We start from the raw sequence: 26,800 nt of genomic DNA, 5'->3' as shown, positions 1-26,800 counted from the left end.
AGTGTAATCGGGGTACACTTGTGTAAAAAAGAATAATCACAGCGCAAGGGATGTTAGGCAAAAGAGAATTTTATGTGCGCACAGGAAAAGGAAAAGGGGAGGAATGATAGGAACACTGAGCCTTGGGGTAGCTCTGGGGGATCAGATTGTCACTTTGGTGGGTGTGCATGAAAACTCTGTGGGCACGGGCGATGCAGTTATCCCTTGTGTAAAATTAATATGGCTAATATGTTGTGGAGGTTAAACTATGGAAGGAATGTGCATTTTCCCAGGACGTGTGCAGTGTATATTGGAGAAGGGGTTAAAAAAAACACCACGCAAACAAAAGATGGTACTTAATTAAAATCCTATTAGGGCTCCAAAAGGAACCACAATAGGTTGTGCTTTCTTTTTCAGATCTGTGTGTGTTTTGGAGCAGGAGATGAAAGTGGAAAGTAATCAGAACTCTGGTGGAAGTAGAATGTGTCCCTTTTAAGACAGTCTGAGCTGTTAATAGCTTTGGATCCAAAAGCAAGCCAGAAAGCCTCTGTGTAAATAGGTTTCAGAGTAGCAGCCGTGTTAGTCTGTAACCGCAAAAAGAAAAGGAGTACTTGTGGCACCTTAGAGATTAACAAATTTATCAGAACATAAGCTTTCACAAGCTACAGCTCACTTCACGAAAGCTTGTGCTCAAATAAATTGGTTAGTCTTTAAGGTGCCATAAGTACTCCTTTTCTTGAAGCTACTAGAAGACTCAGATTATGGCCCTCCAGGAAAGGGAGGTGAAAACAAACAAGGGGAACAGGTTAACCCTAAGGGGGTGGTGGGGGTGTGCACTGCTAAAATCTAAAGCTGTGTCTCCATTACCTGAGAATAAACATAAAGCTTGGTACAATAGAGAAACTATTGCAAACCTGGCCTCTTGTACAAGAGGGGAAACTGAGGTACACCACCTCATGAATGACCAGTGAGTGGGGTAATTTACTAGCCTGATTATATAACAAAATAGGACAGCCTGGAGGTAATTCTTCTGTTTTTCCTGCAATTAGCAAGAAGATTTGTAAAAGGAAGTGGTATTATTATTAAGCAATAATTTGTCCCCACTAGCGAATGGTGGAAATTGTTTCTTTTGTTTTTCCAGACACTCTACAAGCAAGCTGGCACCAGCGAAAGAATAACCCACAATACCATGGATCTATGTTTTGTGTTTGTCTGTGGTGTTTGTCTCATTGCTAGCATTGTTGTGTTTCAATGAACAAAAAACCTAATGACATGGGTGGGGGATGGCTTCAAAAGGCTAACCTTGGTGGGGGTGGAGTGGGGGGAGGGGAAGAGGTGTATGGGAATGCAAAATGCTCAACTAGGAGGCCAGCACCTGTGTAATAGCTACTGAACAGCAGTTAAGGTGGTCCCCACAAGCCCTATGGGAATAATGAGAAGGGGAGGAGCTCACTGGGAATCAGTAGAGGGGTGTGTACAATAGTGTACAGCAAGAGAAGATATTTGGATGTGCCCCTCTCCTATGACTATGGAGGAGCAGGATCAGTGGCCTATGGCAAGGGGTAGACAATTGCGTGTACTGTGTATGAGGGGTTTTGGTGGGAATTACACCAGCCCATAACCAAACAACACCCATCTACACGCTGCTATCTGGACTTTGGTGCACAAATGGATCTGTGAATCTTATTGCTGTAAATAATCAAACCAGGGCATACGGCCTGATTCCATACCAAGTCGTTAAGCTGGTTTGGGCAATATCCCATTTCTCTGTGAACATTCAATGGACTTATGATATGGACAAAAGCATGCAACAAGCTGCCCCTGCAGGTTTTGCAACTGGACACAATAAGATCTTGACCCTGTCGAAGGAGGAGAGACAGTGTTTTGGTGGTGGCCAGGATATTGGACCATACCTCAGTGGTCAGAACTCTCGGTGTTGCTGTAAATCATCATAGCAGCTGCTGTATTGTTAACAGTATTTGTATGTTATGTTGCATATGGAAATGATTAAGGGGGACACAACCCCCTAGAAAACAGCCACTAATTATAACCTATAAGTAATGTAGTAAGCCCTCCACACCCTACAGTGTACTAGACAACCCGGACCCAACCTTCTCAGGCCCACTGTAATGGGAAGTCTGGAACACTAATTGGAATAGGTGTGGTATGCCCGTGTGAGAGAAGGTGCAGGGCACTATATTACACAGGGGCAGTGGGACAAACTGAATATTGACACCTTCCACCTTGATGCCTGGCCCTATCAGGAAATGTCTTATTTCACCATATGTCTTATGCTTTTCCAGGGATACCTGGACAGGAGGATCCCAAAAGAAAAAGGGGGTGAGAGTGTTAAGATATAGATATTCAGGCCACTGTGAATTTTGGGTGCCAGTCTTGACACCTTCGGCTTTCCCAGATGCAAGCACTCCCCATTCCAACCGATGCCTTGGGGCTGTAGGCAGCCAGCCTGGCACCACGTCTCAAGTGGACACTTGAGAATTTGGGCCCAGATGACTAGGCCCATGAAGCCCATGAGAGGCAGGCAAGGCCTAAACCTGGCCTTTTAGCTGGGTGCTCAAGCTTTCCCCCCCAGCTTTTGGCTAGAAGCTAAGGAGGGGATTATCAGTTGCCAAGACCCCCACCCCTGCTTCCCCTGCCAGTCTACCTCAGTTATTCCCTTTTCCTGTGGAAGCAGTTGGGGAGGAGCCTGGAGGAGCCATTGAGGAAGGAGGAAATTCCAGCAATTGCAAAGCAAGATGCTTCAGCCTGTGATCGAGGGACTGTGTGAGGGTGAAGACCGAAGAAACCAGAAAGGACTGGCAGGGACAGAGTTCATGGGGTACAAGAATAATGCGCGGGTGGAGAACTGACAGATGGGAGGAGCGGGGGTGCAGTGGATTGCCCACCTTGGGACCACGTCTAGAAACGTGCCAGCTTCTCAGGCTCAACAGCCCCAAAGTAGGCAGTTCTGTGGTGCAAGCAGCAACAGAAACCCAGTTTCCAGACTCCCAGGCCTGCCTGCAGAACTCCACAGTCCAGTCTGCGGCCACTCTTCTCTTCAGCAGAGAGGAGAGGTCCCTGCCAGGCAAGGCCACCATCTTCATCCAACTGGGCTGGCCACACTTTGCTGGACTTGGATCTCCACAGCCCCACCTCCGCTCCCCAGGCAAGAGCGGCTGCCGTCTGCTCCATCTCATGCACCTTTGGTTTGGCCACTGAGCTCCTGGCCCAATCTCTTTGGCCATTCGTATCACCCCTGGGCAGGGGGGCCATAGACCTCCCACTTTTTGAAGTGTGGAGGCCAGCTGGGGAGCCCGGGCAGTGGTGGGAGCCGCATGGACCCAGAAAGGAGCCCCCGGCCCTGCCCCTACCCCCTGGGCTCTCCACCGCTCTTACCCAGACAGGTGGGTCCTCTGAGCTGCAGCCCGGCATGGTAAGAGCCATGCGGGAAGCTGTGGGAGCCACGGCGTGGACCCTCTACCTGTCCTGGGTGGGAGTCTGGGGGGTGGGGACACAGGCTGGGGGCTGCTGTCCTCAGCCCCACCCTCACCGTGGACAGGTAGAGGGTCCACCGCAGCTCCCCACAGTTGCCTGAGCAACTTTTACCATGGCCAGGCTGTGGCTGAGCCGGGTCAAGGAGAGCTGTGGGGAGTAGGTCCCTCTACCTGCCTTGCTCTGGCTTTGGGGAGGGAGGGGGAGAAGAGAGAAGGAGTGGAGACAGTGCCTGGGGAGGTGCCTGTGGCCCCCAACCCCACCACTTTTGGGAAGGCTCCAATGTCCTTGATGTGCTGGCTAGAATTAAAACCAAGATTTGCTCTCACATGGGCCCAAGAGACCACACAGGCCCCGCTGAGAGAGCCTACTACCGCCAGGCTAGACAAATGAACTTTACACCCAGGCCAGCAGCCTGAGGGTGCAGAGCCAGTCCTCACAGAGTCGCGTGCCCTGATCCAGAAGGACAAGGCAAGGGTAATCGTAAGAACTGGCTGTATCATGGCAGTTTTACCGTGTCAGGAGGAAGGGCGCACTGGTGGACGATGTACTCAATCATGACTTCCCCGCCTGCTTGTTCCAGATAGCCATGGTGAGCCATCGCGCTGATCACCTGGACCACGGCCCGTTTCACCTAGAGGAACAGAGGGTGAGCAGTGCACTCCACAGTGGCAGCCCCTCGAGCAAAGCAGAGGCCAGTATCCTCCTTGGCTGGAGCAGGCGGGAACGAGTAATCGTCCTTGACCTCCGCCCCAATCCCTGGCACCCATCTGTTCCAGGAAAGGCCTACACGAACACAACCCAGCTGCTGGCTATGCAGCCATGCACACCAGAGGGGATTCTTAAGCCATTTAAGAGCCTCCCAAGGCTGCACAAGTCACTGCTCTAGAGGCCAGGCATTTAGATTGAAAACCAAACTCTGGTGCTTTGCAAGCAGTACCACACCCTACAGAGCCAGATTAGCTACAGGAACTCTTCTCACACCCAGGGCTTGAGAGAGACGCGGCAGAGAGCTGCCCCCAGCCAGCTTGGGTCTAAACCAGACACCTCCCTTTGTTCCACTGACAAAGGGAAGGGGGACAGAGGACAAGGATCACAACAGCTGGTCATGAGAGAGGCTTATTGTAATTCTTAGTCTTAAAAGAGGAACCCACTGGAGAGGTCAGCATGGGAGTCATGAGTGCTCAGAGGAGGGAGCTGAAGGAGAGAGAGAAGGTGACCTCAGAGGACCCAGGGGGCATGTTCCAGGCATAGGGGCTAGTATGAGAAGAGGGGCAGAGCTACAGGGAGCCCCCAGGCGAGCTGGGCTCCTACAGCATGGGGCACCTGCAGAGTGCCACAGGGCCCTGAAGGGGAGCCAAGTCCCAGAAAAGCCTAATTCACCACATGACCAGCCGGGAGTTAAGGATAGACGGGGGAGTTTCCAGTTACCTTATTACTGTTGTCCTGCAGAGGAAGTTTCATAGAAGAAAGAATAAAGGACTTTTTAATCTCCATCTGAGAGGCTGGAAGAAAGAACAAAGGCTCAGCAACTCATCCCTGCCCAGACTGACAGGACCACAGGGCCTGGCCCCAGAGAGCATCCAGCACTGACCACCCTCCCTGGCCAGATGTGTGCTTCTCTCCTTTCCCCTCTTGGAAGGGCCACTGAGTGGGAAAGATGCTTGTTTTCCACCTAACAAGCAACTGGATACAAAGCCACGCTGCAGTCTCCATGCAGGTTCTTCACACTGAGCAGGAGTGGAATTTAGAGGCCAAGAGGGTTGGGGCAGCATTGTGCCAGCAGAACGTCCAAGCTAACATTTAGCAACTCCACCCAGACTAGCCAACAGTTACACGCCTTGGCTTTGGGAAGGGAACAGTTCTATTCCAAGAGGCATGGATGAGGCCAGAGCAGGCTTGCCATCCGGCACCAGGAGAACATTCCCATGTGGTGGAAGTGGAGATCACCCATTAGTAAACGCAGCAATAAAGGGTTGAGTTGGCCTGAGGCATTTTGGCTACTAAGGGAAAGGCATTGTGTAGCGGATTACCCTAGGCCAGGTCTGCTCAGAGGAAGCATCTGGACTACTCACAAGCTGCCCATCTGCCTGGGGGCTCCCAGGCCTAAGGATCCCTGGCTCCCTCCACCCCCCCAGAAAGAGCGAGCATTATTTTCTCAGTGTTGTCTGCCCACAATGGGATGGGAGTAAGGAACAGAGCTTAAATCCCAAGCCACATCCTGCAGGGTGGCCCCAAGGTTCCTGCTTTGTGATGCTCTACAGCGGGTAACAGTGGTGTGCATACTAAATATCACAATTTTGGCATAAGGGCTTGTCTGGGGCACAAGGCCGTGAAGGGTGTTTGTCTAAGAGATGTGCTAGGAAGTTCTCTGGCCTGCACTATACAGAGAGCCGGACTAGATGATCACATGGTCTCCTCTTGCCCCAAAGGGACATGACCAAGAAGTCAGGGACTGTCTGCCAGAATGAGGTCAGTCCTCTGAAATCCCAGCCCCCAGGTCTAGCTACCCAAGCACATGGCCTAGCACCGAGCAGAAATTCCCACCTGGGTGCTAGCACCCTGCATGGATACGACAGGGCCGCTGGAGGGAGCTGATCCTTTTGGTACTTACAGGCACAGTTGATGATTTGCCTCATGATTATCAGTGTCCCCACACGTATTCTCTCATTGTGGTTCTCCAGCTTTGGGAGTAGGAAGCCAAGCAAGCGATCAGGAAATGTACAGGCTGCAGAAGAACAAGGCCACCATTATGGACACTCTTAGCTCAGGAGCAGCCAGCAGAAAGACCTCAGGCCAAACGCGGCCGGCAGTCACCTTAGTCTGACAGGCCTGCAGCCCAGAGACTACAGGTCCCAGGAAGCAATGCTGCCTCTCGGCATGAGCAAGGGGTATTCTCCTCAATTTGGTGCGCTGCATGCTGGGACAGGCCCCTCCGCAACTGAAGGCTGTGGCTTTGCAGTTTGTATTTCAAAAGTCATTAGTATACCCTCTATTTCTGCTATCTTGGCTCACATGGCCAATACTCCAGTGGAAGCTGTCTGCTGATCTGTGTGATGCCTCTGCAGTATTTTCAGCACGTCTCCCCCACTGGTTATGCATCTTAGCGACCTTTGCTGAACATTCAGCAGAGTTGTCCACAAGTGGACAAGCACATCCTCTTCTTCCCAAACCACCAAGCAAGCCGGTGGTTTAGAACCCAGGACCGTGCAGGAGGAGGTCAGGTTACACCTTCCAACATCTAACACCTTGCATTTATCACGGATGCATTGGCTGATTTCAGGCTCAGTCCCAGGAGACCCAGCTGAAGCAAGGTGCACTGGCATAAGTCAAACTCATCATAAGAAAAGAAAGGAATCAGAACTACTCTAGACATCTCAGAACTAGTGTTGCTACTTTGCATAAAACCAGTTGGAAGTGCGGCTCAGCTGTCAGGCTTTCAAGCACAAGGGCTAAGGACAGAGGGAAGTCATCTGACAGTGACTAGGCAGACGTCTGGCAGGATCCTAATCAAACTACTGCTGCTTTAGTGGCAATTCCACAAGCTTCCCTTAAAGTATGAATCATTCTAAAGGGAAGCTTGCCAGAGCTGGGGGCTACAGGACTCAGTCCATAAAGGCTCCCACATACAGGAGGCAGGGCTACAAGCAGTGCTAGAAATCACACCAGGGCTCTGTTTTATGCAGGACTCTAGTAGCCAGAGACATAATTCAACTAGCTCAGTCCTTCCACAGAGCTTTCATCCAGAGGCTAGCAGACAACCTGTGCGCTACACATCAGAGTGGAGTTCTGCCCTGAGGGGCTCCCTGGAATCCTGCCACCTAGTCTGGCTGCTGCCATCTGCTGCTTTAAGCAAAAAGAGGGTAAAGCAAAAACCGTCAGGGTACATACAAAGCCAGTCTCTGTCCCCGTTATCCCTTCCAGCATACCCGGCTAAGCTAGAGGGCTAACTGGCATGTGCTGCGTTACTAGCCTCTATTTGTCTGAAGAGGCAGCAGAATCATCGGAAGTTACTCTGCTAAATGGCCCTCAGGAACGTGAGCAGTGAAACCAGATGCCTTCGGAGAGCGATGAATTCGCCACAGAGGTTGGAATCCTCAGCATCCCTGAGACATGCCACACCAGCAAACCTTCATACTCGAGCCAAGTCAGTCCAAGGCCAAGTTTTAAATGGCCAGATCTCAGCAAACCCCTCAGTTAAGCAAGTGGTGCCCTGTAATCTGCCTGCTTTTGGCACAGTCCCCACACGGGATGTGAGCAATTGCTTTCACCAAGCCTGAAGCCAGGGGGGACAGTCGAAACAAGAATCTGGTCAGTCTGTCTGTCCCATTTCCCCATCCCCCTCCCAGAACTGAAGTCTGCCAAACCCAACTGGACACCCAGACAAGGCGAGAAACTGGTTTTCTGCCTTCCCCCTGATGCAGCCAGATCTCAGGTGGAGCTCAAACCTTCCTGAACGTGCCAGGAGACTGGCTCAGAGGGGGTCAGGAAAACCCCTTTCCCACAAATGCTGAACACTGACCACGAGAGTTTGCGGTTATGATCGGCATTTCCACAGGGAGGCAGAGAATCTCTGCAGATTTCAAACCCACACACAATGCCATAGACAGGCAGGAGGTAAGTCACAGCAAGAGTCCACAGGGGACTCGGCCTTCACCCCTCAGCCCCCTGCACCCTTACCAAGGACAGTGAAGCATCGAAGGACCTCGTTGTGGTTCTTTAAACTCAGGGGGACAGAGGGCTCCACTGGGGCACAAATCTGTTGGGGGAAAAGAGTCAAATCAATGAGAGCTGGGCAGCACTTGGCATTAAGCCCCACACCAAACCCTTTCAGCTTGAGGTACATTCGCAGGCACCGAATCCACACTTGCAGCTGGACACGGCCAATGGAAGAGCCCAGCATTTCACAGTCCTGGAATCCAGGCCATATGCTGCACGTGATGCTCCCAGAGCACTTTAAACATTTGATCATTGCGAAGTAGCCTGGAGAAGCTGCGTGTACCTGCTAGCACAGACCTTCGCACTCTTCAGTCATTCAGTGCTAGCAGAGAGCGTAGGTTCCACAGACAAGGCTCATTCAACAAGCTGGGGGGGTGGAAAGCGGTGTGCAGTGGCCTTGGCATATGGGATCAGCTAGCTTGTGGGTTTGGTTTGGAGCTGCTACACATTTCCATTTCATGTGCAGTTTAACATGATCAGAGCACAATCTATTTCCTTTGCAAGTCATTGCAGACTCCCTTCTTTTAAATACTAAAAATCGCTCTCTGCAGACTGCTCTAATATGCAGTTTATCTGGGGACCCCCTCCCCATCTGCTCCCTCTCCAGCTTGCAGACAGGACATATTTCTTACTGGCATCCAAAGCAAGCTGCTCATTGTCTGTACTTATGCCAGAAAGTTCCTGGCTGTTCAGGTCTTTTTGGCTAATGCTACTGCATAACTGTATTGGTTAAAATCAGTGACTCCACTCTCCACTTCTGATCCTGAGAACAAGCTCTTGTGAGCAGCCATGCTGGGTCAGACCAATGGTCTATCTAAACCAGTATCCGGTCTTCCAGCAGTGGCTGGTGCCAGGTGCCCCAGAGGGAATGAACAGAGCAGGTAATCAAGTGATCCCTCCCCTGTCATCCACTTCCAGCTTCTGGCAAACAGAGGCTGGACACTCAGACCACGTGTTACACCCCTACCCATCCTGGCTAATAGCCACTGATAGAACTAGATAAGTTCCTGGAGGACAGGTCCTTTTTTTAAAACCCAGTTATAGTTTTGGCCTTCACACAACACACAGTCAAGCTGTGGAAGTCATTACTGGGGATATTGTGAAGAAATATTTGTTTTAGACCTGCTGTCTATTAATTTCATTGGGTGACCCCTAGTTCTTGTGTTATGAGAAGGAGTAAATACTTCCTTACTCACTATAGACCTCGATCATATCCCCCCTTGCTTGTCTCTTTTCCAAGCTGAAAAGTCCCAGTCTTATTAATCTCTTCATACAGCAGCTGTTCCATACCCTAATCATTGTTGCCCTTCTCTGTCTCTTTTCCAATAGATCTTTTTTGAGATGGGGCGACCACATTGGCACGCAGTATTCAAGCTGTTGGCGTACCATGGATTTAGAGAGAGGCAATAGGATATTTTCAGTCAGGTTCTCTAGCCCTTTCCTGAGGATTTTTAACATTGTTTGTTTTTTGGCTGCTGCTGCACAGTGAGGGGATGTTTTCAGAGAACTCTCCACAATGACTCAGATCTCTTTCCTGAGTCACAGCAGCTAATTCAGACCCCATCATTGTATATGTACAGGTGTACCTAGAGTACTATTTCATTAGCACACAGTCTGCACAGGGTTGGCAGCCATTACCTTATGGTCTTATTTTGTCTTTGTGTAAAACACAAACTTTTTAAACAGTTCTCACCACCTTCAGTTCCTCTGCCATAGCCACAGGCCTGCTGGCTGACTAAGGCACTTACAAAGACCAGTTTTACCAGACATGCTAGCGCAGCTAGCGTTAGACGTGTGCATTTATCAGTGTGACGGGCTCTCCTATCAGAAACTCCAGCCGGGAGAGTGGGAAGCCAGGAGCCTGGGCAAAGCAGTAGTGGAGGAAGGGCACTGAAGAGCACACGTCAATGCCTTGCATATTGCCCATCCCCCAGCCATGTGGAGCCCAGGGCTCCTGATCTTTCGGGCCCCAAAGGGAAAAAAAATTAAATATTAGCTTAAAAATATATTAACGTGATTTAAAAGGGTGCCACCCTATAGACGGAGGCCATCTGATCAAGGGGGATCAACTCCCTCCCCCATGTTCGGTTTGGCATATGGAGTCAGCAGCCACAGGCTGGCCCAACCGAGCCCAGGCCAGGCTGAAGAGGAATGTGGGGTTATCCCTCAGCTCCTGTAGATTCAGGCACCCATAGCCAGAAGTGGGCTGGGGAGCAGGTCGTCCCAGCAGTGCCTAATCTTTAAAAGTGGGCCTTCCCCAGGTGTTGTACCACAAACAAATCACAAGTCAGCCCCCGGACATCCTGGGGGGCCACACAGGAAGGCTGAGTGCACCCCCTCTGACAACTGAGCAGAAGCAGCTCTAGGGATTCACTGAAGTTTCTGCTTTTGACCCAGTGACCAGGCCTGGAGTTAGAGTAAGTCTGTGCAAGCGGCTGGATTCAAACCGAGAATCGCAGTTCTTTTCCAGGCGAGCCGGCCTCCTTCACAAAGCTAAGCCGTACATGTACTTCCCAGCACTACAACAGCATTACCCCATTGGAGACCAGCGGTTCTGTCAATCCACTCAACAGCACCAGAGTGGTTTGCTCGAGTAGAAAAGCAATTCAAACAAAGGGCTGTCTGCACTTTGCACATGGTTATTCCTGCAGAGCCCCCTCCATTAGGGCAGCACGAACACTCCTCCAGCTGGTTCGGAGAATCACTGGACCCAGACTTCTCTAGAGCACCTGGCTCCGCTCCACAGCCATCGCTTGTCCTTCAGGACTTTGGTAGCACCTCCCACCCGGCTCATTTCAAGCAGTTCTCTCCAGGCCACATCATTTAGCTCTCGGGCCGAGTCTCCAGAGAGAGTGAAAGAGGGTCTGTGCTTTTAGAAAGGACCATGACACGTGGGGACAGCATCAGACAGAACTCTTCCAGTCCAAGCACCAGACAGGGTGACCAAGTGCAGCCCAGGACCATTTACTTAGTGCCAACGTCCAGACAGGAAGTCCCTGCCTCAGGGGCAGAGTCTCGGAGCTAGACGCTGAAGGAGGGATGCACAGCAATGGAAGAGGGTTTAGTGCTTTTTCCCCTAAAGTTATAAACACTTGGTGCCATGAGCAACCTCGGCGTTAACAGAGTACCTGCTCATAGGGCCAGGTTGTTAGCACAGATCAGGGCCTGCTCCTAGCACCGGATTCAAGAGAAGGCTTGGCTGCATGCCGAGGCATGCGCAGTCCATGGGCTAACACTCCCCGTGGGAGAGCTGGACACTGATCGACTCTAGGTTATGCAGCCCGAGTGCAGCAGAAGCAGCCCAAGAGCACCCTCTCCAGCTAGGGCAGGGGTGGGCACACTTTTTGGCCTGGGGGCCACATCTGGGTGGGGAAATTGTATGGAGACACATGAATGTAGGGCTGGGGCCTGGGTACAGGAGTGTGGGGTGTGGCGGGGAGCGGGGGGGCTCAAGAGTGAGCTCAGGGCAGGGGGGTTAGGGTGCAGGCTCCAGCCCAGCACCACTTACCTGGAGTGGCTCTGGGGTGGCAGTGGTGCACAGCAGGGCTAAGGCAGGCTCCCTGCCTGCCCTGGCCCCGCACCACTCCCGGCAGTGGTCAGCATGTCCGGCAGTGGCTCCTGAGGGTGGGGTGGGGCAGGCTGCTCTCGCCTGTGGGTAACGCCCCAGAAGCTCCCATTGGCTGTGCTTCCCCCTTCCTGGGGAATGAGAACTGAGTGGGGGCGGTGCCTGCAGGCGAGGGCAGCGCAGGAAGCCCTCTGCCTCCCCCTGCAGCCGCAGGGACGTGGTGCCGGCCGGTTCCGGGAGCAGTGGGGGGCCAGGGCAGGCAGGTAGCCGGTCTTAACCCCGTGGTGCCATGAGGCTTTCAATCTGGCCTATGGGATTGCCAGCCCCAACGGGCTGGATCCAGCCTATGGGCCACAGTTTGCCCTCCCCTGTGCTAAGAGCTTGGAGGGCAGGGAGCATTTGGAGAGATTAGATACTCGAGGGCATTAAAAAGCTTATTTAGGAGCCTACAATAGAAAACTGGTTGTTGGTGGGAAAGCACTTGGACTCTTCAACCAAGTCCATGAGAGCTGTCCAAGAGGTGGGCAGTCTGGACATCCCAGGCAATTCAAACCTACCCCGAGGTGCATCCAACAAGGAACACTCCCAGCCAGTTACAGACCTCCACCACAGGCAGCTAGCCACCTCCCACCTTTCCGACCTCAAAACAAATGCACCACTTCCCCACCTTCCAAGGTCCGGCAACCCACCCAGAAAGATCCCAAAGACACCACACACACAAGATGGAGCCAACAGTCCTGCCCTACCAGGATGAAGGTGAAACCTCAGTTTCTCAGTAGCATATACAGGAACCATGGACAACTGGTGCTTAACAGTTACAGGATTAATCTAAAGGTTGATGCCAGACCACCACTGTAGGGCTCCCATGTGAATAAGATGCTCCATGATATGTCCATCTAGCTCCCTGGATTGTTAGCAGTACTAGATGTTGCTTGCTCCTAGTTTTCAACCTTTCAAGGGTTTTTTTTTTCCCTCCACATTTGTTTGAGAATTCTGCCTTTACTGCTTCACTGAGAGGGGTGTGACCCTTGTTCAAGACAGCTGGAGCAGAAGAGCAAACAGCTTCTGATCCTGCTAGCAAGGGACTGGCTTCTCCTCTCCCCTGCCAGGGTCAGGCCATCTGAGAAGGAGCTCTCTGCTAGCAGGAGCACCTCAGGGCAGCTAGGAGGCACCAAGCCAACTCTCTCTCTCTAGCAGAGAGACATGCTCTATGTTCCTCAGCAGCTCACCCTTACCTGTGCTGGTAGCTGCAGCTACTCCTTCCAAATACATCCCGCCCCTTCTGGGACATGCACAGGCTGGCCAACCTGGCCCCTGCCCTCAAAACAGAAATATGGTCTCCACTTAGAGACATTTCTCCTTCCTCATTCCAAACTGGAGCCTGGGGCTTTCTAGACTGGGAAGTTCCCTCTGCAAGATGGGGAAGAGGATATGAGGCCCCTAACACACCCAGTTCTCGGCTTGACACAGGTGGCTGTAATGCTTGGATGGGAACTCCAGCGCCAGGCTCTGGATCCCGTGTGCCATTTCCTGAGACCCCTTTCAGGAAGTTCTTATGAATGTCGGGTCTCACCAGCACCCAGCCCCAGAATAGGCCTCCCAGCCCTGCTGACCCATCTCGATCCTTACCTGGGGATGCAGGTTGCTCAGAAGGGCATCAAGCTGCGCATCCAGAGTGCGGCTGCCAACGTTGACAGAAGCCTCAAGAATCTGGCACAAGCTCTGCTCAGAAAGAGACATTGCAATGCTGTGATTAGCACTAGGAAAAAGAATGGCCACTCCACTGGAAATGGAAGGGCAAAGACTTGGTGATCAGGAAGCAGAAAGACTCCGTGACAGGGATCCGAACATAGGAGACGCTATCCCAGTGCACACTAAGCTAAGGGGACGGGGCTGTAAAACAGTCACCTCCAAGTGGGAGCATAATCCAGCTGCTGTGGGTAAAGCACTGAGGTGGTTTCTGGAACTCACCATCTCCCGCCATTCTCCTGCTGCAGCCAGCCACAGAGCAGCACCTCCGCATACTAGCTGCTGCAGCCAGCCATGTAGGTCAGCAGACTTCCAACCCAGCCATTATTTCTCTGCTAACAGCACTCTGTCTTAGGGGGCTCTACTGGAAGGCCTCCCCTTACAGGCAGTGGGAGCCAAGAAGCAGAGCAAGAGGAATCCAAGACAGAAGGAAATACAGTGGTCCCAGCAACGGAGTAGGGCATGGGGTGGAGGGAGTGGTAGAGAGATCAGCCTGATAGGTCATCTGGAGGGGACTCCCAGCCCACCAGAGAGGTTGCTATACTCTGGCTCAGTAGCAGTAAGTTTGCCCCTCCCCGACAAAGAGGCACATGGCAGAACTAGCCTGGTCCCTGCCAATGGCAGGTTCAGCCTTTGCGGAAGAGGTATCAGAACCTGCCAATGCCACACTGGCCAGCCTCAGTGGTGCCATCCCTGGTGTGATTCCAGCCAAGCCAGAGCGTTTAGAGAAGGCAGGATTTGTCACCGTGCCGTGCCGCACCGCATGGGTCTGGGCACATGACCCGGCCTGTGGTATGAAGAGGAGCCTTCGAATGCTCCTTTGCTGCCAAAGCCTGGATCTCAGTCTGACTGCGCCGGGCAGGCGAGAAGACCGAGCAGGGAAAGAAGCGACAGGACTGTGGATCTGCGAGGGGCACCCGGCTTGTACAGAGCATGTGCACACACATGGGGAGCCTATCTTACAGGCAGTCTGTGCTCCTGTCCCACCCGTCCCACCCCCCCGCTGGGAGCACCCTATTCAATGCTCCATGGATTACAGGTAGCTGTGGGGACACACAAGAGGGTGTCCCTCTGTCTCACGGGAGCAGTGCGCGGAGCAGTTTACCTTGGTCACATAGAAAGCCTCTGTATGCTTCTTGTAGAGTGCGAGAATTCCTGGGACCAATTTCGGGAGCTGCTCCTCGAGCTTTTCGCTGGGCAGCAGGTGACTCATGGGCCCAAGAGCCTTCACGACAGCGAGTCTCAGCTGCAGGGACAGAAGCCACCGGCAAGAGTCACAGGCTTCCCAGCCAGCCCTAGCCCTGTAGGCTGGATCACACTGCTAGACTGGCTCCAATACTGCCCCCCACAGCGACATGACGGTCAGAGGGGGTTGGTTTGTGCCCCTCTGGCGCCAGGAGGGGGTCTCAGGCTAACCACCACGCAGCCCGAGCCTGCTCCAAGGACCCACTGAAAGGTACAGTGGCAGTGTAAGTTTGCCCACAGTGCTCCACCAACCCAAGGGCAAGGGGCGCTGGGTCTCACTATGCATTCAAAGGAGCCATTGGCATCAGGTGCTGAGAGAGAGGGTGGATGGCATAGCCAGGCCACCTTCCGTCACTCCCAAATCCAGATAGGTGGAGCACGCCCAGTTTCTTCATGGATAGAATTTGGAAGTTTCCCCCTCTCCCTTAGACTCAGCTGACACACTGATGGTAGCAAGGGGTACACGCACAAGATTCTCCCACTCCAAGCTGCATAACTTCGGGACGGAGTGACAACTACAGCTGTCCCAGAGGGCAAACACTAGCATGGCATTAGAGAGCAAGACAGGTGCTTCTTCAGCCACCAGACTAGAGTCTTTAGGGTGGGATGGTGGAGAAAGGCAGACTCCCCTGCATGAGCAGTAGGAGGCCCAGTCCAATAGGGGGACTGGTAGAAACCCACTGCCACACCCAAGCCTCACAAGCTAATAGCACTAGCAAATGGCACAGCCGCACCTTGGCCTCCCGGCTCTGCAGCCAGATGTTGAAGAGCACATCATAGGCACTGAAGATCTCATTGGAGAAGGTGTCTTTCCTTACAGTGGGGTCAGGCGCTTTATCCAAGTTTGCCAGGTATTCCTGGATGCTCTCACTGAAATGCTGCAGAGCTACAAGACACAGGTTTACTTACATTTAGATGCTACACACCCAGGGTTAAAGTTAACAGTAGGCTTTTGACTGAGGTCTGAGATGCTGCTGTTTGAGCAACATCCAGCATCCTGGTGCTGGAACAATCCCACTTTAACACCACAGACCTCCAGCACTGAAGGTGCAGCCCGCAGGAGAGGTCTGCGGCTGTCACAGGTTGACAAGATCCTTTTACTGGCCTACTCCTGTGCTCGAAGGCCTGTATTTAAGCCCTTTAGTCCCCATTTTGGTGCAACGGCTCCTGACAACAGCCATTTAGAGGTCGAAGCGGGGCCGATGTCTTGACTTAGTCCATTTGGAAAGCAAAGAGGAGACCTGGTGTTCAGGCTCAGTGCAGAACCCAACCCAGAGGGGTCCCCTGGAGGGTGGATCCTCCTCATCTTTGTATCAGGCTTTGACTAATCAATAGGTCTGACCAGTAGGTGTCTGGTAAAGTTTCCTAATCAAATACACAAGGGGTGGGCAGGAAGCATTGTGCAGAGAAGAGAGGCGAGAACACACACAAGGCAGGTGATGGCGTGGGAGAAGCACACCTGGGTTTAGGATGGGAAGGAGAACAGGGGAAAGACAGGAAGGAAAAGAGGGGTTCTGTTTTTAAACATTAAAATTAACCATGCTAGCCAGACTGACTGGCTACTACAGTAGCCGTGGCCCCCAACCTCCTCCTTCCTTTGAGATGCAGTGACCAGGCTGGTACAGGTTCTCACCCAGCTGATTTGTTTACTCCTTGGGCCAGCCATGTAGTTTTCTCAAGTCCCACCTTGCTATTGTCAGGAAAAATCAGGACTTTTCAGGTAACCCCAGAGAAGGGCCTAGACCCTTCATGTGGGATTTCCAGGAGCGCATCTCCAGCGTGGGATGCAGGGCTACCCTTCCCACACCTCACTTTGGGTGCCCGTATTTAGTGTCCCCTCCAGCTTCCCCTGGGCCCTGCAGCAGAGGAGACTTCTGCCAAATGGGAGCCATTCAGGCATTTTAATCAGTGCCAGTGTGAAGAGTTTGGTGAATTTTGAGGGCTTGCACTTGCTGCCTTCATATCCTTTTACGCACCCAAAACCAACACGAACATCCCAAATTCATCATTTGAGTTAAAGGAAGAACATGCTTCCCACCCTGGGGCACGCTGCTGCCAGAGTCCCTGTAACACAGCTGAGGCCCTGGCACGCTGAAGCCCAGGAAGATTGATCTGCAGGTACCTGGAAGTTTCCTTTCTTACAGAACTAAGGTCCACAGAGCCAGCTTGCCCTGGCACACAGGGTATGTCTACACTGCCCACTCGGCGCAGACCGACTGATTTGAGCCCAACCCCCCTTCCATCCACTCACAAGTCTGTCCGACTCAGGTCGGCAGGCGCACAGGACCAGAGTCCTGGGACCCTGCTGGGGAGAGGGTCAGAGCCAGAGTCTCACTGTGACCCTGGGCCAAGCCCTGTCACACTGCAGCTCGAGCCACAGACCAAGTCCGAAGGGCTGCACAATGCAGCACTGATGCAGAAGCACGGCTGGGAGACCCTGGTCCAACAAGCATAAGCCCAGGGTTACAACGCAGTGCGGACGCTCAAGTGCGGGCTTGGGAACGTCAAGTCCACAAGCCAGAGACCCGGGTTTTCAGTGCAGTGCTGCCACACCCAGAGGAGAGATGGAAACGGACATGCAAAGACAAGGTCTGGTTCACTAGGGAAGTGATAGCCGTTTCTCCATGGCAGAGACTGGGCGAGCTTTTTCTGGGATTCAGGAAAAGGGAATATGAAGGATCCTGGCTGTGGAAGGGGTCTCAGCTGGAGGGACCTCGTAAGGATAGGGCATTCGTGGGCTGCCAGGTCTTGTTCCACCCAGAGCTGCATGCAGGGGTCTGCAGCCACTAACAGCTCCGTGGGCTTTAGCAGGTTGAAGATAGGAAGATGCATCTACAGCTGCCCGGGCTCTGTTCCCTGCGGCCTCCTTCCCATCACTACTCACTAGGCAATTGGCAGGGAGGCGACCCACAACCAGTTACCCCTGGACATTAGCAATCCCAAATCTCTTCACATTAGTCACCTGACCTTTGGTTCCCAGTTGTTTAGCTTTTAGCTCCATTGCTAGGCATCAGCCCCCCAGCGTGCTGGGCCTTCCAGCCCTGACCCAGGGCAAAGCCCTCTCTCCCATGCTGCCCCTCTCCACAAATATCTAAAACGCTACCTTGCCCTTGATGGCTACAAAAACCGTGACAAGGGTTAGGCCTCTGGTGCACAGAGGCTTCTGCAATGCCATGCTGGCCAGTACGGTCTCCTTGGATCCAGGCCGAGATGGGAGTACCTCTGGTGTTTTACACTGCCACTGTATGCTCTTTCGGGCAAGGGCCATTTCTCTTCTGTTTGTACAGCACCTAGCACCCTGGAGTCCTCAAGCCCTGATGAAGGTGCTATGGTAGAGTACACACCATGAATCATGTAATTCCACTAAGTCAATGGGGCAAGCACAGGCTTCAAGTCAAGCACGTTCCTAAGTGCTTTGCTGGACCATGCGAGAGCCCGCAGCCCTTGGGAGACCTCAGCACCTTGTGTATGACAAAGGCTGTGTTCTCTGAGGAATGAGCACAGGACTGGGGATCAAGAATGCCCAAGGGGTGCTCCATGCCTTGATACCAACTCGCTGACCTTTGCCCAGTCACTGCCCCTGGGTGCTGCAGCTTCCCTGAGGAAACAGGGGGAGACTGAATGACCTTTTGCAAAGAGGGGGAGCATTGATGATTTGCAAGACGCTGAAGATATTTAGCACTTAGTGCTAAATGGCAGCACTAGACGAGAGAGCTTCATTATACTGGAAAGACAAGTCACCTGCATTATAACCAACTTCCTCCTGGTGGACTCAGTGGTGACTAGCCAGGAACTGCGACCTTGCAATTCTATCAACAGCACTGACTCAAGCACCAAATCGCTGGCTGAGTGAGGCACAAGAGGGATATTTAAAGGAGCTTCACTCACAGCTTCAAATATTTTTCCTCCTCACAGCAGCTTTACCCTAACTCCTTGGGAAACCTGCAAGGATGCATGAACGCTGTTTGGCAATTTCCATTATGCTTCAAACTGTTCAGTGCATCAGCATTCACTTTCAAGGAGCCCACTGGACTGCGTTAGTCAGCACCGGAGAGAGATTTTGATTACTGCATTCTAGCAAACTCAGAGTCTCTCCATATCACTGTGTTATTCCAGCAACAAGAGCTAGTTTCCAAGACTAGCTGTGCTGCAGAGCGGGGTCACAGATCTCCCCCCTGCAGCCTGAGGGCCATTCAAAGGTTCTGCCTGAATCCATTTGTTCCCAATGCAGAGCTGCCCCAGCACTGAGGCCCCTGCGCTCACACATCAGTGAGTGGGGGATGCTGCGGTGGCCAAAGAGGCTGCTCGCCCAGCAGAGTTGAGAGCAAAGCTGCTGCATCTGGCAAAGCCTTTGAGAATAGATCAGTGCTCGCACAGACCTGCCCTTCTCTTTTCAGCTGGCTGATGAAGGAAGCCACAAGTTTGAAGCATCCTCTACTGGGATATTTGAGACTACAGTTTCACCTCCAGGTTCCTGTGATGACTACGGGACTCTGTCTTGGGCCGTAAGACAGTAACACAATAGCCCAGAAAAGCCTAACGGGGCAGGTGGTTACAAAGCAACTGAACAAAGATGCAGACGTAACCCACCAGCCAGACACACCAAGAACCACATCAAACTTGACCCAATGTGCAAGATTGCCAACAGAACGCAGGCCCAAAGCCTGCTCTCAGCTCTGTGGGCAGCTCCAGCTGGCGTCAAAAGGAAGACCCAGCATCGGCGTCAGCTACAGCCGACAAGCACGAAAAGCTCAGCTCATCTGTTGGCCAGACCCAGACGCTCTGACCCCCACACCCCACCCCAGCTGTAGGCTCATGTTTTCCACTCTGGCCCCCCCACTTCACATGAAGTGTCACTGAGCGGAGGCTGTTGGCGAACTCCCAGGGATGTTCAATTCTATACATCTTCAGTAAATTTCACTGAGGCAAAAACCTCACTGAAAGCCAAGAACACTTGGTCTCCTGCCTCGGAGAGCAGTTTTGAGACCAGTGAGCTCACAGTACAAGCCCCCCCACTCCAGAAAACAGTTAATAAAGCTCTTTGGGGCAGGACTCAAGTTTTCTGAAGTACTTTGCCCATTTTAGGTGCAGAGATAATCGGCAGAAAGGAAGAGCCGGGAAATCCCGGCCCAGTGATTACTTTGTTCAGAACTGTGACTAGGTAAAGGCATAAGTTTAGTTCACCTCCTTGAGGGATGGGGAGAAAGAGGAGGGTTCCTAGGCCTGTTGGAAGTAGATTTGGGGGAGAAAATGCAGCAATGGTGCTGCCATAATTTTGAGATTAGGACTGATCCGTCAAGCTTTCATTCAAGTTCTCCCACCTCAGTTGGCAAAAGGGGACATTCCTCACCCCCTACAAAGAGCCATTTTAGTCCTGTGCGGCTTGCCCCCCCAAAATTCGTCACCCCTCCACCACTCACATCCTTGCCCAACACGTCTCCACGCTGCCCTCAGCTAGGAGAGAGTTCAGACTCCTTGTCCACTGCCCTCAGTCCACCAACTGCAACACAGAGACCACATCCCGAACCAAAGATCCCACTGCTTCCTCCTCACCCATTCTATAGGGCACTGAGCAGGCAAGAGGGCGGAATGGACCTGGGTTAGATTCAAGCCAGTGCCCTAGAAATGAAAGGCTCAGTATCCTACCCCTGAGACAGCCATCTCCCAAAGCCAAGTCATTTAAAATACTGCAGTTCTGCTCTGAAACAACCTTCCCGGCCTTCGGGCCGAGTCTTTCCTTCATAGGATGAAGTAAGTTCCTTTATAGTGAAAGCTAAGGGAGATACAGCTCCCAAAAACAACCCTTCAGAAGCCATCACAGCCTCAGTAAAAAGGAACAAGCCACCTTACCATAGCAAAACACAGACTTCATGTGGTCCTGTTTGGCCATTCCCAACATTGGCAGCATGGTCCCAAGGATGGAATTTAAGAAAGGCACCATCCCAAACACTGCAAGGGAAGAAGAGAGAAAGATATAGTGGAGCAAGGTGAGTTGAGGCCGGGATCCTGTGGAAGAAGGATATGTAAACATGTAGTTGAAGACTGCCTAAGAACGCATATGTGGAGCTGATCAAATGAAGATTGAGCAAGCAACTCGCTTTGGCATCTAACATTGGAGCCCCCGACTCTGCAGCCTTGACAATCTAATGGGGTTTGCATGCTTGTTCTGAAGCACAAAAAGGGCAATTTGGTGATAAAAAGGAAGCTGCTGATTTCAAGAGCTCAGGTACAGAGCCTACAACCCCAAAGTTATAAATGGAGTTTCAGCAGCTAGCAGCCCCTCAAGTGCCTGGAGTTGTATCAGTTTAGACTGCCCCCAAGATGCAGGCTTCTGACCAGTCAAGAGCCACTTACTGCCAGACATTTCATTAGCCAGCAGATCAATTTGGAAAACAGCAGATAGGCAGGGGCTTTGGAATCTGTGTAGCCCAACAGCAGGCTTGGTTTTAGTGAGGCTTTCAACACAGTCCTATGGGACATGCCCATAAAAAATTAGGGAACTGGGTTGAGATTAGATTACTAGAATGGTGGATCTCAAGCTTCCCAGACCACTGTGCCCCTTTCAGGAGGCTGATTTGTCTTGCCTACCCCAAGTTCCTGCAGAATCAAACATACAAAAGTGTCACAACACACTAGCACTGAACAATGGCGGACTCTCTCCTTTTTACCACTAATTATAAAATAAAATCAACTGGAATACAAATATCGCACTTACATTTCAGTGTATAGTCTATAGAGCAGTATAAACAAGACATTGTCTACGAAATTTGAGTTTGTCTTGACTTTGCCTAGTTTTACAACAGGCTACATAAAAAGCACTAGCGAACATCTAGATGAGTTGATGTATCCCCTGGGAGACCTCTGCATACCCCCAGATCCATTGTACCAGAAGATAAGAACATAACTGCCATACCTGGTCAGACCAATGGTCCATCTAGCCCAGTATCCTGTCTTCTGACAGCGGCCAATGCCAGGTGCCCAGAACAGAACAGGGAATCAAGTGATCCATCCCATCGCCCATTCCCAGCTTCTGGCAAACAGAGGCTAGGGACACTTCAGTGAAATAATCTCAGTGCTTCTATCAGTGGGGTGGGGGCAGTGTGACCAGCCATGCCAAAAAGTGCAGAGGTTCTTCAGTGTAAGTTCATGTTCTTTGCAAACTCTTCAGTTTGCACCTTGATTAAATGGTTCTGACAAACTCTATCCCTGCCCATCCTGGCTAATAGCCATTGATGGACCTATCCTCCAGGAACTTATCTAGTTTTTTTTTTTTTAACCCTGTTAGTCTTGGTCTTCACAACATCCTTTGGCAAGGAGTTCCACAGGTTAACTGTGGGTTGTGTGGAAAAAAAAATACTTCAGGGAGGTTTAAAAACCAAAGAAAAGGAAGTATTTTTTTCTACACAATGCATAGTCAACCTGTGGATCTCCTTGCCAGAGGATATTGTGAAGGCCAAGACTAACAGGGTTCAAAAAAAGAACTAGATAAGTTCCTGGAGGATAGGTCCATCAATGGTTATTAGTCAAGATGGGCAAGATGTGTGAACAATTGGTTCAAAGCTCAAGCTCAAAGAGTAGTTATCAGTGGCTCACTGTCAGACTAGGAGGGCATATCTAACGGGTCCCGAACAGACCCTGTGGGACCAGTACTCCTCAATATTTCCGTTAATGACTTGGATAATGGAGTGGAGAGTACACTTATAAAGTTTTTGAATTATACAAGCTGGGGGGGGTTGCAAGCACTTTGGAGAACAGGATTAGAATTAGAGAGGATCTTGGCAAATTAGAGAACTGGTCTGAAATCAACAAGATTAAATTCAATAAAGACAAGTGCAAAGTACTACATTTAGGAAGGTGGGGGGGAATCAAATGCATAGCTATAAAATAGGGAATAACTGTGGCTAGGTGGTAACACTGCTGAAAAGGGAAACATGGGGGTTATAGTGGATCACAAACTAGGAGTCAAGCCTTTCTTGCCATTGCATCACATGAATATTCTGGGATGTATTAACAGGAGTGTCTATGTAAGATAAGAGGTCACTGTCCCACTCTACTCAGTACTGGGGAGGTCTCAGCTGCAGGACTGTGTCCAGTTCTGGGCCCCACACCTTAGGAAAGATGTGGGCAAACTGGAAAATCCAGAGGGAGCAACAAAAATGATAAAAGGTTTAGAAAACCTGACCTAGGAGGAAAGGTTTAAAAACTTGATAAGTTTAGTGTTGGGAAAAGACTACTTATCCAGTGCCCCCTCAGCTGTATGTGCTGAGGGCTGTTCTAAAAAGAGGACAGAACAACTGTTCTCCATGTCCACTGGTGGTGGGAAGTAGTATTGGGCTTAATCTACAGTAAGGGCGATTCAGGTTAGAAAGCTTTTAATATCTAACTCTAGGGGGAGTTAAGCTCTAGACTAGTCTAAGGAAGGTTGTGGGATCCCCATTGCTGGAGGTTAAGAACAGGCTGGACAAACACCTGTCAGGATGGTCTCTGTTTACTTGGTCCTGTCTCAGTGCAGGGGACTGGACTAGACGACCTCTCAAGATCCCTTCCAGCCCCACATTTCTGAGTCTAGGTCTGCCCTCTCCACTAGTGATGCCCTGCCCTAGAGATATGGTTTCTAGCTGATCACCAGGTAGCCTGTAAGGAATGGCTGGAGACAGCAGCACAATACTAATAGACACTGCTCGACTTTCATGACTACTTTGCCCACAAGCAGTGACAGGTCGTAAGAGCGCACATCATGATTTAGTGTCACTTGTGAATTCCACATATTAACCTGGATTTGCACGATATGGATGCTGAGTGTGGAAGGTGGCTACCTGCTACTCAGTGAAAGCTCAGTGCTCAGAGCACTAGACAGAGGCCCAAAAAGGGGGTTGGAGAGACTCCCAGAGGCAGAAAAGGGTCATCCAATTCTTCGGTTTCAGAAGAGGAGCAGCTGTGCCTGACCACCGGAATTAGAGACCGCGTACAGGGCACTTCCAAGTACTTGCATAGTCTCACTGGTGCCTTGTGTGGCCGTACATCCTCTTGGGCAAGTAAACCTCCAGGATACAGAGGGGGAAACTGAAGGCAAAGCGGTTACGTGTCCTGCCCAGGGTCACAGCAGGTCAGTGGCAGAATCAGAAGTAGAACCCAGATCGGACTCCCAGGCTCTCGCTCCAGCCACACTGAGCTAGTGACTTCGCTGCCGTGCTCCAGCAAGAACTGGAGAATCCCTAACTTTCAAGGACACTCTGGACCACACCCCGAACTGCTGCAAGGCAGACCCACAAAAAGCTGGTGCAATGTCTGCCTCCAGCTCCACTCAATCGGAATCCTTGTGCAGCAGCCTCAACTTCTCAAAATGGGGCTGTCTGGCCTTTAATTTACCAAGGGCCTGGCTTTCAGCCACCATGGACTAAAACAAACAGCCAGGCAGGACAAGTTCTGGAAAGCACCACCACCACGGGCTCCAGGCATGGTCTCCTCAGCCCATCTGGAGGCAGGAGAGGCACGGTAAGCTACTGTATAGCAAACAAGTAAATATTCCCCCCTTCGGATTAGAGGGTTGAACCTGCAGTGCCTCTTCCTAGCACAGACTTTCCAAACCCTCTGGCTGTACAAAACCCAGTTTTGAGTGAAATCCAGTGTGGTAGTTTTTTTTTTTTTAAAATAGGAAGTATGCCAACTGCATTAAACTTCTTTGCAGAAGTTCACCACACCATGGAGGTGGCATAGTTTATCCTGGGACTATACCAGCTGAACTGCTCTCAGAACAACTCTTCCCACAAACAAGCGGTATCTCCACATTTACCCCCAGCCCATGGAATCACCTGCATCTCCAGTCGTCCTCTTCCTAACAAAAAGGTTAGCTGCAGATAGGGCAGATAACCTACCGTTTGACACAGAGAGGTTTGCAAAAGTCTGCATGATGAAATAATGAGGCAGGATCCCTGGCTGAAATTTGGTCAGCACCTCCTCCATCACTTTGTTGATAAAACGCCTCCCCGCAGCAACCAGGACATTGCTTGCTGCTTGCTGCCAGTCATAAATGATTTCCTACATCAAACAGAACAAGACCACATTCAACAAACAGTTACAGATCACTCCTGCAAGATGTTCTCCGCACAATAGTTCCTATTATCAAAGGAGAGCATATGCACTTTCCCATGCTGCCTGGTCAACTCAAAGTTTGCAGGACAGACCACATATACAGAAAAATGGCAGATTTGGGGGCAGGAGGGCACTGGAAAAAAAAGTCAGTCCCCAGGCAGAATGCATGCCTACCTGGGCATTTACATGACACCCCCTGGAATAGCAGCTGCCTGTCATGCTCATTACAGTGTGCATACAAACAATTAACAAGCCAATTAAGATTTACACACACAAAACTAAACATCTACCCAGATATGCAAGTCTGTGCAAGACTAGAAGACCGACAATCCCAGGCTTTTCCTGAGCACCTAGAGCCCCTTCTGCCACTCAGCTGTGGTCACTTAAGCAAGGCTAAAGGGATGCCAAAGGAGAGAGACAGGCCCACCACATCCAGAAGGGGAGTGGCAGCAACTGACGTGACGCAGGGAGGAGAGAGGGGAAAGAACGAGGAACGGGTCAGAACCCTTGCAGCTCCTAACTCCAGATCAGAAATGGATACGGTAAGGAGACAATATAGGAGGAGAAATGGTGGGAAGCATCATGGAATGAGTCAGACAGATAAAAAATACAGTAACTCCTCGCTTAATGTTGTAGTTCTGATCTTGAAAAATGCTACTGTAAGCGAAACAATGTTAAGCGAATCCAATTTCCCCATAAAAATTAAATGTAAAGGGGGGGGTTAGGTTCCAGGAAAAAATTTTTTGACAGACAAAAGATTTTTATATATATATATATATATATATATATATATATACATACACATACACACACACACAAAGTTTTAAACAAACAATTTAATCCTGTACACTGCAATGATTGTGAAGCCTGGTTGAGGTGGTGGAGTCAGAGCGTGGAAGAGGGTGGGATATTTCCCAGGGAATGCCCTACTGCTGAATGATGAACTAGCACTCTGCTGAGCCCTCAAGGGTTGTGGTTAATGTAGCCTCACATGTTACAAGGCAGCCTGAATGGAGGGAGGGAATGGGCTTGTCAGCACTCGTTCTCCACTTGTAAGTTAACTCTCTTCGCATGCCAGTATATTTATGCTTGTATCTGCAATTTTCACTCCATGCACCTGAAGAAGTGGTTTTTTTACCCACGAAAGCTTATGCCCAAATAAACCTGTTAGTCTTTACGGTGCCACCGGACTCCTCGTTGTTTTAGGGAACTTAGGGGAGCGGGGAGCTGATGGGGGGCTGCCGGTCCACCCTGGTTCCAAGCCCCCACCAGCTAGCTCCAAAGGGCTGCTCTTTCTGCCAGCAGTGGACAAAGCAGGCAGCTGCCAAACAATGTTATAAGGGAGCATTGTGCAACTTTAAACGAGCATGTTCCATTGCTAATCAGTTACAGAACAAGTTAACCGGGACGACGTTAAGTGAGGAGTTACTGTAACAGAACTACCTACAGCTTCCAGCTCATACCTTTGACTTGGTCATTTCATTGGATGCCAGAAAGATAACGATTTTGGCCGTGCTTTTGTCCAGATAAGCAATGTTATTCTTCACGACCGCTTCCATTGCCTTCAGGATTATTGTACGGTGGGGATAAGCCATCTGAGGAAGACAGAGCCACACACAAGTCCCAACGCTAAACACAAGTCAGACCATCAGCTAGATCTCCACCCGAACAAAGCGCTCACCACCCTTTGAACAGTTTCAGCCTGTACGAGGGGTCTGCAGTGCACACATTGGCCTCAGCAGAGAGCCTTGGGGGCACCCCCGGTTAGCTTTGGCCATGCTGAAAAGCTGACTAGTCCTACTCTTCTCTGCCTGTTTCTGATACACGACAGTCCTTACCTCTCTGTTAGCACCTCTTAGACCAGTTAGTTTCTTGAATAGACTCTTGGGAGCAGCTTTGACAGAGATTTTTTTTAGAGTCCCAATGATAGTAACCCATATCCCTTTAGGCATTGCTCCT

The 26,800-nt window shown here is 51.0% G+C and overlaps 1 protein-coding gene across 7 annotated transcripts in view; it reads right to left on the bottom strand.

The window, feature by feature from the left end:
- MROH1 (maestro heat like repeat family member 1) overlaps positions 1–26,800 on the bottom strand; it is a 111,614-nt gene that overhangs the window by 65,286 nt on the left and 19,528 nt on the right. For 6 of the 7 annotated variants that reach the window (XM_073329839.1, XM_073329843.1, XM_073329837.1 and 3 more), the window contains 10 exons: positions 26,305–26,436; positions 24,625–24,787; positions 20,600–20,698; positions 15,484–15,635; positions 14,610–14,750; positions 13,385–13,477; positions 8,152–8,230; positions 6,086–6,199; positions 4,903–4,976; positions 3,986–4,105 (listed from right to left, as the gene is read on the bottom strand). In XM_073329839.1, coding sequence (XP_073185940.1) covers positions 3,986–4,105; positions 4,903–4,976; positions 6,086–6,199; positions 8,152–8,230; positions 13,385–13,477; positions 14,610–14,750; positions 15,484–15,635; positions 20,600–20,698; positions 24,625–24,787; positions 26,305–26,436 — 1,167 coding nt within the window. Of the gene's footprint in view, positions 1–3,985; positions 4,106–4,902; positions 4,977–6,085; positions 6,200–8,151; positions 8,231–13,384; positions 13,478–14,609; positions 14,751–15,483; positions 15,636–20,599; positions 20,699–24,624; positions 24,788–26,304; positions 26,437–26,800 lie in introns of those variants that run through there. The other variant, XM_073329842.1, reaches the window with a different exon arrangement.

This window comes from Lepidochelys kempii, chromosome 2 (genome assembly GCF_965140265.1).
Source record: "Lepidochelys kempii isolate rLepKem1 chromosome 2, rLepKem1.hap2, whole genome shotgun sequence".
In the NCBI taxonomy this organism is placed as follows: domain Eukaryota; kingdom Metazoa; phylum Chordata; order Testudines; family Cheloniidae; genus Lepidochelys; species Lepidochelys kempii.
This window is presented reverse-complemented; position numbering and strand designations above follow the sequence as displayed.